This window comes from Nothobranchius furzeri, chromosome 4, assembly GCF_043380555.1.
Source record: "Nothobranchius furzeri strain GRZ-AD chromosome 4, NfurGRZ-RIMD1, whole genome shotgun sequence".
NCBI lineage: Eukaryota > Metazoa > Chordata > Actinopteri > Cyprinodontiformes > Nothobranchiidae > Nothobranchius > Nothobranchius furzeri.
Window position 1 is genome coordinate 58,545,425 of NC_091744.1, and position 16,229 is coordinate 58,561,653.

At 41.9% G+C, this 16,229-nt stretch overlaps 1 protein-coding gene across 4 annotated transcripts in view; it reads right to left on the reverse strand.

Moving 5' to 3' along the window:
- Positions 1-16,229, reverse strand: part of shisal1b (shisa like 1b) — a 79,027-nt gene that overhangs the window by 41,318 nt on the left and 21,480 nt on the right. For all 4 annotated transcript variants that reach the window (XM_054733552.2, XM_054733553.2, XM_054733551.2 and 1 more), the window contains one exon: positions 7,423-7,651. In XM_054733552.2, the coding sequence (XP_054589527.1) occupies positions 7,423-7,489 (67 nt within the window). In that variant the 5' untranslated portion in view covers positions 7,490-7,651. The remainder of the gene's footprint in view (positions 1-7,422; positions 7,652-16,229) is intronic.

The following is a 16,229-nucleotide window of genomic DNA, read 5'->3' on the forward strand; positions in this document are numbered from 1 at the left end:
ATCACTGTCCCAAAGCCTCAGAAGTAAATAAATCTGTGGATTCTTGTTTTCCTCTATAGGGGAAATGAAAAGAATAATGTTCTAGTTATGGAATCAGCAAATAAGCTTTTGCTCAACTCCAAAATCATAGGAATCTACTTCAAGAGCAGCTCAGACTCCCTTTGATCGCAGCTGACCAGGAGCTGCTTTCGTTATTCCAACATTTTCATGACTAATCTGTTTCAGCTTCCGAGCATTTTTATTCCTGTAATAGAAGCAAAAGGAATTGTTGCAGCAAGTAACGAGACAGCTGTGCAGTTGTGGTATAAAACCTCACAGAAGATATTTAATCATAGCCTTAATGAGCTCACAAACCTGTTTTCTTACTCATAACTTGAACCAGACTTCTAAAGCCACAGACCACCGTGCCGCCTGTGTTTCTGTCTAGAATGTAATATTTGTTCCATGGTGTTTATTTTTTGTTACCAGAGCAAGATCCTGTATAACAGCACAGATGTGCAAAAGTCAGTTTCTAAGTGTAAGTCAAATCTCATGTTTTTAAGAGGCAAGTCCATGTCAAACCTCAAGGTGCAAGTCCAAGTCAAGATTTAAGTCTATAAAGGCAAAGTCCAGGTCAAGTCACACATCTGTCAGGTTAGTCTACGTTCAATCTCAGTTCCTTCAAGTTTCAGTCCAAGTCGAGTTCCAAGTTGAACTAAGTATTTTTCATAAAGTTTCTGCCATCTAGTCTCTAACACACTGAACAGTGTTGAGTTCAAAACTGCTGTTCTGCTGTCACCATGAGGGGATTATTGCTGGTTTAATCTGTTTCCCTCTTAGACAATAGGTGCCATTAATGAGAAAATGAGGGGCACCTAAAAAAAGTCATATAGTGGGTGTGTCCACATTCTTGTGAGCACCCGTCTGACCCGCTTCAAATAGGTCGGGTCCTTCCTCAACCAGTAAGAGAGCGGCTGAGAAGTTGGATGATCTAGCCTCCATATTTATTCCCATCCCTAACTCAGCATTTGTCTTGTCTATGTTGCCTAGCAACTGTGACAATTCTAAACAGAAACCAAAACTAAACTTAGCCGTAATGGTAAATGTAATACATGAAGAACTATACAAGACCTGTAATAGCTCATTTATAAGTATTTTTCATAATATTTTTGACAAAAATACAATTAAAGAGCAAATAAGAAAACAGAAAAGGCTAACAAGACAACTGCTTTCCTCTTTTTACTTTTTTTTTTACTGTGAGATATTAAAACACCAATATTTCCTAATCCTAACAATCCTTTGCAGCACTGTCCGCCATTGTAACATGAACAAAATCTCTCATGGCCCTCACTGAATCCTGGGATAGCGTTTGGAAATGGGGTGCCAGACCTGCCCTCAAATTCAAGGATGCTTTTAAAGTATCCTTTGAATTTCAATTCTAATTCAAAGATACTTTATTAATCCCAGAGGGAAATTAGAGTTTCAGTACACACAATTCTGAGATCTGACAAACATACATACATAGACACATGGCAAGAATTGGTGACTGTGGTCATTCGCAACTTGAGTCGCGCTACCTTAATAGAGATCAGAGGGGTTTATTTTAGGCTTGAGTCGGGTGGAGGAAAAAAAAGGCACTTCAGAGTTACCCTCCACAGGGAGGGCAGCTTTGCTATGCAAAAAACACCTCAGACAGAAATGCTGCAGACTTCAGACATTACACAACATAAGTGTCCACTAGGTGGGAAGGTAGGGTAGAGGACTGTCCAAACATCAGTGCATGCAGCCACGATAAGCAGCACTCGTTACCTCCGTCTGGACGGGGGGAGGGGGGGTGGGGGTGGGGGGGGGACAGAGCACAGTGACTCCTGGAACGATTCATGACCTTTCACCGGTCGCAGTCCCGCCCAGGCTGGGATAGGGAGACAGAGTTGCCATGGCGACGGCAGCATTCCACATTTCTTCTGAGGGGGAGTTATCTCTTCAGCCTCACAGGCTCAAGGGCACCAGATTCAGATAAGAACTTGTTTTGGGGCCAGATACAGATCATTTCCTCTCTGTCTTAAAGTTCCGTTGGTCCTCAACCCCTCTCAATCCAATAATGGCGTAGTTAATCAATCCCAGTCCGTGCTGATCCGTCAACTCTATCCTTGATCGAATCCACCTCCTGTGCCAGAGTCCGAATCTCAGCCAAAGTTCCAAGCTTAGGACTCATCTCGACAATTATATGAGTTTGTGCTTTCACAGTGCGGTGTAATCCATCCCTGAGCTCCGGGATTGAGCCAATATTCCTCGACAGCTCATTAATTTTCCGGTAAGCCAGGTAACCTGGCTCAGGCCAAAAATCAGTAAACCTGACACTAACACAACAAATATCCAGACATCTTCAGAAATCCTCTACAGACAGTTGGGAGAGGCAGATCAAGTTCCACTGTTTCCAGGAGTCCATGATATGCCCAACTGGCTCTGTCCCAGACGGGCAACCGGGAGCCCCTTCTCCCGTTCTCATCGTTGAAAAAAGTTTGTCAATCGCGTTGAGAGACCAACCGACCAGATCCATTTTTAATAATTTCCAGTTTCCAGAAAAAATGCATAAGCGCCGTACACCCAAAGACAGAAAAAGAGCCTTGGGATAAGACAGGGAGGAGAGGAGGAAAAAAGCGTCTGTATTCTCCTAGAGCTGGAAGAAGAAAAAGAAGAATTTGGACAGCATTGTTGCTTCGTTGTGATCGGCCTTAAAATGCAGCCTTGAAAGGCCACAGATTTGGACACACCCAACAAAAATCTACAAACATTTTTGTATTCATGAAAGTAGCCACACCTTTTTAACTTTTCTGCTCTATTTTGAAGTGAACATCTGAAGAAAAGCTAACCTGCTTGATGATAGGTTATTTGTGCAGTGATGTAAACAGCCATGAAAGCAGTAATAGTAGCTCAGGAGGTAGAGTGGGTTGCCCAGTAATTGGAAGGTTGCAGGTTCAGTCCCGGTTCTAACCAGAGAATGCTGCTGTTGTGTCCTTGGGCAGATCACTTATCTCGCCCTACCTGCTGGTGGTGGTCGGAGGGACCGGTGGCACCTGTGTTTGGCAGGCCTCGCCTCAGTCAGTGTGGCCTAGGGCAGCTGTGGCTACAACATAGTTCATCCCCACCAGCGTGTGAATGGGTGAATGACTGATTGTGTTGTGAAGCTCCATGCAGAGTTGTAGAACCCTATGTAGACTCTATATAGCCTAGTGAACTAGACCAAATTCTTGCTTTGCAAAGTTTGGTCTAGACACGCTCCATTGGAACCTCCGCAGCTCCTACCAGGACTTTGGCTAGCCAATCACAGCTCGCTAGAGGGGTTTCAAACACATAAAGAGCTGTGATTGGTCCATAATGGTGGGCCAATCGTAGCGCTCTATCTGCTTAGTGAACAAATCACAGAGCTTTATCCGCTTTGTGGGCCAATCAGGGCACTCTATATGCCTGGTGGGTGGGATGATGCAACAGAGTGAAACAAGAGTATGTCACATTCGTTGTGCAGTGGAATGTGGAGATCATTTGAAAGACAACGGTAGAACCCGCCCCACAACCGAGAACCGTCAATGGAGCATGGCCAGACTAAATAATACATTTATTTAGTCTGGCTTGCCAGGCTAGGCTCTATACAAATACAGGCCATTTACCACAATGCACATCTCATACACCGGGGTAGTCAGCTCCCTTCCGAGAGGGCTGGTATGCAACATATTTTAGTTGTTTCCCTGCTCCAACACAGCTGATTCACCTGTTCGGCAGCACATCAAGCGCTGCAGAAGCCTGTTAATAACCCTCTGAAACCAGGTGTGTTGAAGCAGGGAAACAACTAAAGCATGCTGGATACCGGCCCTCGAGGATATGAGTCCTCTAGCACACACGCTGGGTTGGCTGTTGCTTTCACTTCTGCATATATGAGATAGAGTGTTTATCTTCCAAAGCTGAAGAGCTCCACAAAGTTCAGGGCAAGTCTCAAATGAACTACAGCTGCATCGGGAGGAGGTGCCATCAAAATGCTCCCACCTGCCTAATTTCATTAACACTTGTTGAAATTTAGGACACAGTAAACATCTGGGCTCTTGTGTTACAGTTTCTTTACCTGTGGTCTAAAAACCACTGGGGCTCTGTCTAAATAGAGAAAACAGCCAACATCACATGTCAAGCATCTAGTTGTTGCTGCAGTCACATCTGCAGTTTGTTTCTGCTGCCAAAGCATAAAGTTTGTGATCTACTTTCATAGTCGCTCTAATAACAGGAAACACAATTGAGTTTTTGTATTTTAAAAGATCTTTAATGATGTGATTGTTATAACATTGTTATAGTTCTATAAGTTCCTATAAGGGCAAAAAGTTACATCAGATTAGAAAATAAATACTGAGACAAAGCATGGGAATACAATTTCATCCTACAATCAGACATTTTAATGTCTTTGTCATTTTGTTTTATTACACTTTATTTTGAAGCTTTTCTTAAAGAGCAAGTCAACCCCATTATGCCGATGCCCCCAAATCAAAATTTTTTTGTTGATAAACAATATAAATGAGTATCTAACCATGCTGTAGACATGTGTAGTCAATAATTTGGCACTTTAGTGCATCTTAGGTAAAATTAAACATTCTGCCTAAAATTGTCAGTGTTGCAGCATGTTCAGGTCAAAACTCTGCCCTGCATTTGAATTTCAATCTGTCATCACTGTTGGCTAAGAGGTACACTAAGATGTCAGCTGGTACATAATGATGTCACAATGTTGCTGTAAGCCTGTGTGTGTGTGTGTGTGTGTGTGTGTGTGTGTGTGTGTGTGTGTGTGTGTGTGTGTGTGTGTGTGTGTGTGTGTGTGTGTGTGTGTGTGTGTGTGTGTTGTTAGTGGCTCCGTCCTCTCGATCTGCCAGGCAACAACAATTTTGTATTTTTCAAACAGGAAATGGGAGTGGCCCAGTGGCGGCACCAGAAATGTCTTTCTGCAGGTGCTATAAGGAGCTAGTCGTTTTATTGAGGGTGCTATGAAGGAAGTGGTCATGCGTACCTATTGTTCTCTAAAACACCTTCAACACCAGCAGGTACACATGCGTGCACAAAACCTCAACAACACCTGAAACAATCATTAATATACATCATAAACATATGAACAATCGCTGACTTTTCCATGAAATCATAAACACATACAGCCACACAGAAAACCATCTATAGTGTTGCAAGGTTAGCTAACACTAACGTTAGCTTTTCCAGCGGCAGAACCCTCGACTGCTGCGGTGGATGAGGGTTGACTCTCTTCATCCAGATCCGTAGGTTTTTGTGGGTCTGAGATCACTTCCAAACATTCATTTGTTTCTGACTGAACCCGTGGAAATGTGGGCAACAAACACTGATCCATTTTACCGCTAGCTCTACCTTTCACTCATTCGCAGGAGGAAAATGAGGTCAAAGGTTAACATCAATTTCCTGTTTTGGTTAAAGTTTTTACTATCTATATGATAATTTACTGATTATTTTTGTTTTGTATGTTAAATATTATCACATCCACACGTTAAATTAAAAATAAATTGTAAAAAAAAAAATCTGATATTTACTTGGGGGTGTTATGGGGGTGCAATGACTGATCCAGGGGTAGCTATAGCGCCCCCTGGCGCTGTCACTGGAGTTGGCTTAAAACTCTGGTAGGGGCTGGCCAAGCCCCCACAATGCGGCTCAAAAATTGATCTCAGCCCGGAAGTACCAAAAATTGCAGTTCCACCCTCATCCTCTGGGGGCTGGTGTCAGAAGCGAGCAAATCCTCATTGACTCCCATGTTAAAAATACCAATTTCACAGCAGAAATAAACATGTTTACAGCCTGGTACCAAAACATGTTTTTGGTTTAAATTATCTAGTTTACACTCATGACAACTCTGAGGGGGGTGAATTTTTTTTCTCACTCTTCTGTTTAAGTGTATTAAAAGCCTAAAATTCTGTATAATTAATGAGCATCAGACCCACGTGACCACAGAGCTAGCTCCGTGGAAAGGCCTCAGTAGAGCCTCGGTCTGGCTTGGAAACTGTTCTGGGATTTTGAGTCTCTGTGTTTGTGTATTCTTTTTTGGCAATTGTTGGACAAAATTACTTGCTGTGGCATTAATTGCACTAATAGAGCGTCCAAGGAGTCTCCACTTCATTTTTTTCGGTAAGTAGCTTAGATTTTAACATGTACTGTTTAACCATGAAATTTAAATGTAATAGGGTAAAATCCAGTGCATTTAACATAATGCTGCACTTTAGAAAATGGGTTGAAATATAACATGTTGGTGGAGCTGGGTTCCAACTATCGGCTTGTGGAGCTCTCGGGAGACCGATGTTTTCCACCCGTTCTCCCCTCCCCGCAGCCCGGCGCATCTCTGTCTGATCGCGGCTCCTGTCTGCTGTGCAGCTGCCGGCTTGTGGAGCTTTCGGGAGACCTTTGTGTTCCACCCGGTTTTACCCAGCGGTCAGCCCGGCGTATCTCTGACTCAGAAGCTCTGATGTTGTGCACAGTTAACTCCGGTTGTAGCTAGGTTGCTACCTCCGTTAGCTTAGCTCCCACCTCCGCGTTAGCTTTGGGTTAGCTTCAGGTTAGCTTGTAGCTAGTTCGACCGGGTCTCGTCAGATATCCCAGCCTTACAGCCCAACCCTCAGCTCCACCTCTCTTCCCTTTTGTGGAATTGTCTGGGCTTGATGGAACCTGTGACACTGTCAAAATGGTGGTGGTGGCCACCTCCCATTTAGCCTCAAAAACGTGTTATTGGAGTCTATGGAAATTAATTGTCCAGTATGTATGTCGATGGGGCTGGCATGCTCTTTAAGAAATTAAGCTCAGAAAATGACAACAAATAATATAAATGCAAGATGAGCTAAATGATTCTAAGCATAATTTTATCATCACATATAATACCTATAATATACATATAATACACATATAATAGCTGTCCTGTGTGTCCCCAGCTCTGTGTCCTTCTGCACTATTTTGTCACTTTCTGAATTGAGCTGCTGTTAGTTTTGTTTTTACACAAACCGTATTTCACTCCTCTGATTTATGTGTCATGTTCTGTTGTGCTGCCCACAGCCTTCGTTGTTGCTTCTTTACATTTTCTACAGTTTGGCCCTTTTCTCCACCCTATTATTCAAAGTTTTTCCTCCCCAATGCTAGTAAAGGTTTTTCCTACGGATGTTTGCTGCTTAAACAGCCTCTGATTCAGCTTCTGCCAATTAGAAGTAATCAATTATCTATAAAATATGTTTGCAGGTCTTAGCTTCTGTTTAGCTCCTGGCACTAATGGGTCAGACTGAAAGGGATGGGGGCGGGGGGTTAACGTAAACTCCCAAATGAATGTCTGCACAACCCTCTAATGAGACAAGTCTGAACTTTTCAGGGCCAGGTGGCAGACTTGGTGATAGACACTCTCTAACTTTCACATACCTGCAGTGCACAGGAGGAGGAAGATGACCGTCAGGACATTAAAGGACTGCCGGCTGGTGATAGTCATCTTCTTGTCCTCATGTGGGAAGGAAAGCAGGGACCTGCAGGGGACAGGGGGAAGGGAGGGAGGGGAGGGAAGGAGGGAAGGTTTGGTTTTAGCTGGAAGTGGGCATCCTCTGCCTGCTGACAGCTCCTCTCACATGGCTGCTGCTGCTGGGAGACAGCACTCCTGTTGGGAACAAGACAAGCAGGAGAAGAAGAGATTAAGATATTTGATTTGGACTTCTGGACGTTCCACCCAACTGTGAGGACAGCTTGTCTGGCTGCGAGCAACAGTGAAGCTTTCCTAAATGTGTCCTACGGCTTACATAACAGAATAACTGGGCATTCGGTTTAATTGAAACAGGCATTTGGACAACAGTTTGGCTATTTTATGTTTGTTTATTATGAATGATGACATTTCAAAACTGGAGCTGATCAGCCACCCCTGAAAAAGCACTGACAGGTGGGGGAATTACCGGGTCATTACAATGAATCTTGTGTTTCCTGACATTCATGTGGTTGTCATTTTGACACATACCACCAACTTAAACATGGTTTCAGAACACCATCACTTCTTCATGGCAGCTGCCTCCTTCAGCAGGACAACAGGCCCAACAACACCACAAAAACCAATCAGGACCAGCTGAAGGGGCATGCAACAAAATGTTCATTAACAGGACACAGGAGAGGCCTCAGCCAACGACCCACGGCATCTGCTACCAAGCAGCACCAAAAACATGCAGATGTTCAACAAATCCCAAGAGAAATCTAAATGATTTGGTTCCAATCTAGAAATAGAAGATATTAAATGTTATTCTTGCACATGCACCCAAACACTGATAAAATTGTTGGTACTGTTGTGTTAAAAAGGTAAAACCCAAAACAGCCGTGCTCATAGAAAGGTAGTCAGCATGTGTATCACACTGAGCAGGGACGAGAGAGAACTAGTAGAGTTGTCTCAGGATAGTAGAAAATAAATGATTCTTCAGCATTTCAAAGATAAAGTCTAGAAGATCATGTCTAAGCAGCTTGGCGTTATTATACAGATGGACCTCACAGAAAAGGAACAGTAATGACAAACTGAAGAAACTGTTGACATAAATAGTAACCAAAGAGCTTAGAAAACCTCCCAAAGATCAAAGGTCAGCAGTGTCAAATCAAAATCAGCATTTACCAGTGTCGCCCGGGAAGCCACAGAGCCTGCGAGCAGATATCCTTTAGACGGATGAAACCAGAGCTTTCTGGTAGGTCACTCAGCTCTGCATTCACAAATGCTGATATTAAAAAGAACAATGATGTAACAAATACTGGGAAAAAAAGGACATGTGATGGTTTTTATCAGGTCACTAAAGAAAGATATTTAAAATCTAATTTCAAACAAGCACTCAGTTAAATCTGCCCGTGAACAATAAACTCTGGAATTCTGAATGATGGAACAATTGAATACCCAAGCAGGTTTCTCGTTATCAGTTTTGCCACTTTCAAAATATCTAAGTGTCATTTTTTTTACTTTTATTTTACAAGACACTTTAGTGGTTTCAGATATGATGCATCTTTTACATTTTTTAACCTGTAACCTGCCCGGGAATACAGAAAAAATAGCCCTCTGTTTACCTCTTGTCCATGTACAAGGTTCAACCATCTCTATTTCTGTGAACTTGTCATGATCCGCCCCGGCCTCCCTGACTGTGTCTCTCCTGCCCTGATTAAATGGTAAATGGTAAATGGCCTGTATTTGATATAGCGCCTTCTAGAGTCCTAGAACCCCCCAAGGCGCTTTACAACACAATCAGTCATTCACCCATTCACACACACATTCACACACTGGTGGGGATGAGCTACAATGTAGCCACAGCTGCCCTGGGGCGCACTGACAGAGGCAAAGCTGCTGAGCACCTGCGCCACCAGTCCCTCCGACCACCACCAGCAGGCAACGTGGGTTAAGTGTCTTGCCCAAGGACACAACGACAGCGACAGACTGAGCGGGACTCGAACCAGAAACCTTCCGATTACGGGGCGAGCACTTAACTCCTGTCCCACCGTCGCCCCATAAGCCTAATTGTTCTCACCTGTCCCTGATTACTCTGCCCATGTGTTCCTGATTCCCTTGTGTATTTATACCTCCCTCCTTGTTGCTGTCTTTGTCGGTTCATTGACGTTTGTGCATGTTCGTTCGTCAGTCCTGTTGCTCCCAGTCTACAATTAAACGTATTTTTTATTTTTTCATCCGTCTGCCTGCTCTTCTGCCTCCTGAAACCACCACCACACATGGTCTGCCATCTCCACCCGCAGAACATGACAGAACTATCTCTTTTTAAATAAATGCGTGAAAGAAAAGCAAACATTGTTTCACCATTTCAGGGATCACACCTAGTCAACTTTAATGACATTCAGTTTTATTACCAAATAATCCATCCAGTAGGCATGTTTCCTTATTAGCTTTTTCCATGTGAGCATCCACTGAGGCATTATAGCAACAAATCAAAATATGAAAGAAAAAATAGTGTCAAAAATATTTTCTTCCAAGCACATTTGATACAAGAATCTGCCAAATTTAGATGACTAAAACAGAATTAAACATCCATGGATGTGCAGTTCTGGACATGAAAATGCTGCTTGTGCAGTAAAAGTAAGCAGCGTTCTTAGCAAAACTGATGTTTGTATCAAATATTTAATGAATTAGACTGAATCTGCTCGTTCAGCACAACCTAAAGTTTTCTTTGCCTATAAATGATGCATTGTGGGAGTCCATGAATTCCTCTTCCACTGTGTTACATTTACCGTTGGAAACTCTGTCATTGTCATTCGTCTGATGATAAGTGAGATTAATGAGGTAGCAGCACAACCTGCTTAGACAGGCTTGTTTCTGTTCCGGGGCAAGTTTTTTTCCTTTAATTGTACCAGAAGCAACTTTAACGCTTTGTGTTTGTTTATGATAGTTTATGTTAATGCATTGCAAACGCTCCAATTATATGGTAAAAGCTACAGGAGTTTCTAACATAAGCAGCCTGTATCAATTGTGAAAGTCTCATATGCACAATAGCTCCTAGATCCAGTCAGATCTAAACCAACCTGCATATATGTCAGAAATTGTTAAATGCGTCAACATCTGTTTTTAGAGAAGTCCATTCAACCATTCAGCACAGCGGCCGTATGTCACTGTAACAAGATGTTAACATCGCCTCGGCACATCTAACATGGGAAGCATTGCACAACCTGACTTCTGAATAATTGAGGAGCCAGTGGCATCTGACTGCAGACAGAAACCACTTATAGACGAGCAACAATGTGAACACAAAAGTCCATCATTGCTCCTTTCCTATAGACAAAACCAGAATGCCCTTATTAACAATCTCCAAGTTCATGATCTGGGTGTGTCTGACCACAAGGCTATTGTCCTGGACTTGACTGTACCAAACATCTACTCTAAACCAAAGTGCCAAATTAGTTTCAGAAACTTGAGAAATAGAGACTCAGCTTCACTAAAATTTTGCATCCAAAAGCTTTCTACTGTTACATGTTTTCCATCAGTTACAGATTCTGTGGATTATTATGATAATTGTCTCCATGGTATCCTTGAATCCCATGCACCACTTAAATCTAGAACAGTCTCTTTTTCCAGATCAGCCCCGTGGTTTACGGATGAGCTCCGCAGACTGAAGACAGCTGGTCATGCCCTTGAGAGGAAATATATTTCTACAGGTCATGCTGTAAGCAAGCCTATCAGGATCATCAAAAAAATAATATTCCAAAGCTCTGGCCGTGGCTAGATCAAAGTTCGACTCCCACAAAATATGCAATAATTGAAAAAATTCAAATGAATTGTTTTCCACAATCAGCAACTTACTTGAACCTCCATCTTCCATAAGCAATGTAAATACAGTGGAGCAGTGAAATAAGTTTATTACTTTTTTCTGACAAAGTAGAGTCCATACGATCTGCCCTTTGTACAAATTCACCCACTCCAGTTCAAATCGAATTTTCAAACTTGGCCAGACAACTCACTAACTTCACATACACCAGAGAAGTGGAGGGAATTATACAACGGATGAATTCCTCAACATGCTTCCTAGATCCTCTCCCAACATCCATCCATCCATCCATCCATCCATCCATCCATCCATCCATCCATCCCTCTTTTAAACCCGCTTTGTCCATGTAGGGTCGCGGGGGGGGGGGCTATCTCCAGCGGTCAATAGGCAATCAGGCGGGGTACACTCTGCACCTGGACAGGTTGCCAGTCCATCGCAGGGCAATACAGAGACACACAGGACAAACAATCATGCACACACACACACTCGCACCTAAGGACAATTTGGACAGACCAATCAACCTAACAGTCATGTTTTTGGACCGTGGGAGGAAGCCGGAGTACCCGGAGAGAACCCACACATGCACAGGGAGAACATGCAAACTCCATGCAGAAAGATCCCAGGCCGGGAAGCGAACCCAGGACCTTCTTGCTACAAGGCAACAGCCACTGCGCAGCCCTTCTCCCAACATTTTTAATAAAAATAAACCTCCCCACCATCTGTCCACTCATCACTACAATAATTAATAATTCATTAAAATCAGACATTGTTCCAGCTGACCTTAAAACTGCTCTCATTCGTCCTCATCTAAAAAAATTCATCACTAGACCAATTTCAAACCTACCATTTCTTTCAAAAATTCTGGAAAAAGTGGTTGCATCCCAGCTTCATGAGCATCTACAGAGACATCATGTGTGCAAAACCTTCCAATCTGGTTTTTGCTCTGCACACAGTATGGAGACGGCACTGGTCAGAGTCATTAATGGTTTACTTTGTGGCTGCTGACCAGGGCTGTTTCTCACTCCTTGTTCTTTTAGACCTTACTGCCGCTTTCGACACTGTGGACCATGATATTCTTCTCCATCGGCTTCAGACCAAAGTTGGACTGACTGGGACCATTTTCCAGTGGTTCCAGTCGTATCACACTGGGAGAACTGAATATGTGGCTTTGGGGGAGAAACGATCATCACCCCATAACATTACTTGTGGGGTCCCCCAGGGATCAGTTCTTGGCCCAATTCTCTTTATATATATCTTTATATATATCTTATATATCTTTATATATATATATATATGCTCCCACTTGGGGATGTTTTTAGAAATTTTGGGATATCCTTCCATTCTTATGCTGATGATACACAGCTTTATCTCAAAGTTGATTCAGTTTCCTCATCATCTACACTTTCTGCTCTTAGTGCTTGTGTGGATGTGACAAAGGCATGGATGTCTGAAAAATGTCTCCAGCTAAACAGCAGGACAACAGAGGTACTACTCATTGGTACTCCTCATCAGGTCAAATCTACTAACCTAAAAAATATCTCCATATTAGGTAGTGACGTAACATTTTCTAAATCTATCACTAATCTCGGGATTAGGGCTGCACAATATATCGAAAAATTATCATCATCGAGATAACAGGACGTGCGATAGGCCCCTCGCAAAGCACGTCAAAAACGGCGATAAATATTTGGTTCAACATTTCCATCTGTGTCATACATCAACTTTCTGTAAACCAGCTCTGTTTTTTACGTGGAAGTATTATTTGACCAATCAAATGTAGCCCATCTGATATGCGGCCAATCAGATGGGTCCGTTCACGTAATACGCCCGCCCCCTACGTAGACCCTTAGGATGGAAAGCAATAACCGAACTGAGTTAGCGGCGCCGTTCTCTTGTTCGTCATGCTGGCTCAGAGCAACGAACGCACTTTGTGCTGATGTTTCTAGACTCAGCACTGCTTTCAAACGTGAATGTGAGTCCGCTCAGTGTCGTTAATCATTTTTACCGGGCTGACTCCGACACGTGCCGGTGAACCAACCCACCTTCATGTCGCTAGTGTTCCACCGGGTGGTGAAGTTAGCCCCAGGCTCCGGTTAGCTTCCAGCTTAAAGGCTACAGCACTCTCCTCCCAGTCCTACCCTGCTAAAGAGGGCCTGGAAAAGTTCCCCCACACATCAAAGTGATTTTTCATTTATAACCTTGTTAATCAAGATAGTTGATTTGCTGCTGCACATAAACTCAGTCAGAAGCTCTGCTAGCCAGTTATCTTAAGAGGAGCTAGTTCAATTTGTTAGCTTGTTATCAGAATCATAGTTGCAGTTTCATCATCTGAGCTGCTTTTTAAGATCTAGGTAAACTTGTTCAATTTGGGGTTAAAAACAAACGTTTTCACATATTTTCCATGTAGTTTTTTTTTGCCAGTTCCTCTTCTGAAAGGTAGACAATTGTTTTTCTCTTTCCCTCAAAAAATCTTAATATTCTCCTAGTTTGGCCCAGCACAGTTCACTTCCCAATTACAGCAACAGCCTTATATCATAACCACATAAGTGGAGAAAATGTTCAATACCAATGAGAGAATTTGCTGTTGCATTTAAGTGATGTTAACTATTATTTAACATTTAAACCTATTTTCAGATTTTTTTATTTATTCAAAAAACCCTGGTAGGGATGTTTTTCTTTATTTGGAGCATCAGAAAAAGTGTTATGGTGGAGGTGATGTTTTAAAGTCACTGAGAAACTGCATGCATGCAGCTTGTTGTTTTGCTGCTAATACAGTAGCAGGTGCAGCTGCATATTTTTACAATAAAAATGTTATGTTGTAATGGAATTCATGCATTAGTTTTTTTGCTTTGAACCCAGAGCAGACGTCACACGCCAGACGACATCAACACTGCATACTTTAGTATTTGTTCATTTATCGTGAGTAATATCGATATCGCAATATTAAGCACTGTTATCGAATATCGCAGGTTTTCCTAATATCGTGCAGCCCTACTCGGGATCAAACTGGATCAACATTTATCACTTGAAAATCATGTCCGTCACCTTTCTGAAGTATAATTTTTCCATCTTTAAAACATGGCAAGACTTCGCCAGTTTCTTACTCAAGCAGATGCTGAGAAGTTGTTCCACGCCTTTGTTTCATCTAGGCTAGACTACTGCAAATCTTTACTCATTGGAATCTCTAGTGGATGCCCACAGAAACTTCAGTACATCCAGAACTGTGCTGCCAGGATTGTGACAAGGGGTCACAAGTATAACCACATCACACCTGTATTGAAGTCTCTTCATTGGTTACCAATCACCCATAGATTTAAACACAAATTAGGTCTCCTTACCTATCAGTGTATCTATGGAAATGCTCCTATTTATCTTAAAGAGCTCCTTAATATCCACATCACCTCAAGAAATCGTCGCTCTAGAAATTCTCAATTCCTGCAACAGCCCAGAACAAAACTTCACTCCATGGGAGATCGAGCATTTCAAGCTGCAGCCCCAGGCCTGTGGAACACACTCCCTGAAATTTTGAGAGCACCTCAGAGTGTTGCGTGTTTTAAAAAACATCTGAAGCCATTTTTATTTACACAGGCTTTTACTATATTGCTGTTGTTTTACCATGTGTTAACTTAGCATTGTATGGTTTTATGTATTTTTTATTTGTTTTTATTGATTGTTTTTAATTTTTCTTTAGATTGTTTCTGATTTCCTACTGTAGCGCTTTACATTTCAATGTAAAGTGTGTTACAAATAAAATCTATTGTTATTAATCTATTATTTTTTCCCCTTGAACTATTTTCTCACTATTCTAGAAAATGTTTCCTGCTCAATAAGATGCATTTAAAATAAAATGAATTGGCAATTGTTTCCTTTTCCTTTCACATTAAGATAGGGTTACAACACACTGTTTTGATTTAGAAACCCTTCCTATTTAATACTTGGAGAATCATCCCCTGTGCATACAAAATATCTAACTGTTATACATATGACACGGAACATATGGCTTGTGTGACAGAGCCGCCACTCTGCAGCATTTTCATAACTATAGGTGGCCTTATTATCTAAATGTAAAATATCAAGCTGATTGGACAGTCTGCATAATATTTTTTTAAATGTGGTGGTTATCATTGTTAGCTACAGCTAAATATTTGAAATCCTAAAGGCCAAATAAATAATCTTAGGCGTGATAATAAAGTAAACATTTGATACATTTGGATTCTGATGCCAAATAGTTCTTTATATTTAGCTAAACTTATCTTTTTTGGGTGCAGAGACATGCAAGGCCATAATGTGTCATGGCAAGGCATCTGTGTCAGACCTTTAGATGGTGATAGAGGCATGTCCAATTTTTTTACTATCCATGGAAAGTCACGGAGATTATAGACTCTTTATAGATTATAGACTATTATAATTATACCTATCGACATCTGGTTCAATCTTTGTAGACACTAGGTTTAAGTTTAAGAAAGATTATCTATGGGCGTTCCTCAAGGGTCGATACTGGGCCCCACCTTATTCAAAATCTATATCAATAACATTGTTCATGCTGTTGACAGTTCTCGTATGCATTTATATGCAGACTACACCATTTTATATTCATGCAGTTCTTCCTTGAATGCAACTCAGTCCTCCTTGCAGCACAACTTTAATTGTTTTCAACTTGTCTTCTCCAACCTTCATCTTCATTTAAACACTAGAAGTAATTAATGTCTTCCAGCCCAGGGATGTATTTGTTTTTGAACCTCAAAGTTGACAGAGACAACAGGCTGTGTCTTGTTCACATACTTGCTGCTGAACTGTACATAGTACTAGAGTATTCCACTAGGGGGCGCAGTAAAGAACTCAGACCAGATAGAGTTCTGGGATTTTGTGGGGTACAACCAAAACAAGCATATCATTAGATGAGATCAGTAACTGGTTAATTTTTAGTTCCCTATAGAGAAAAATATAGCAGCG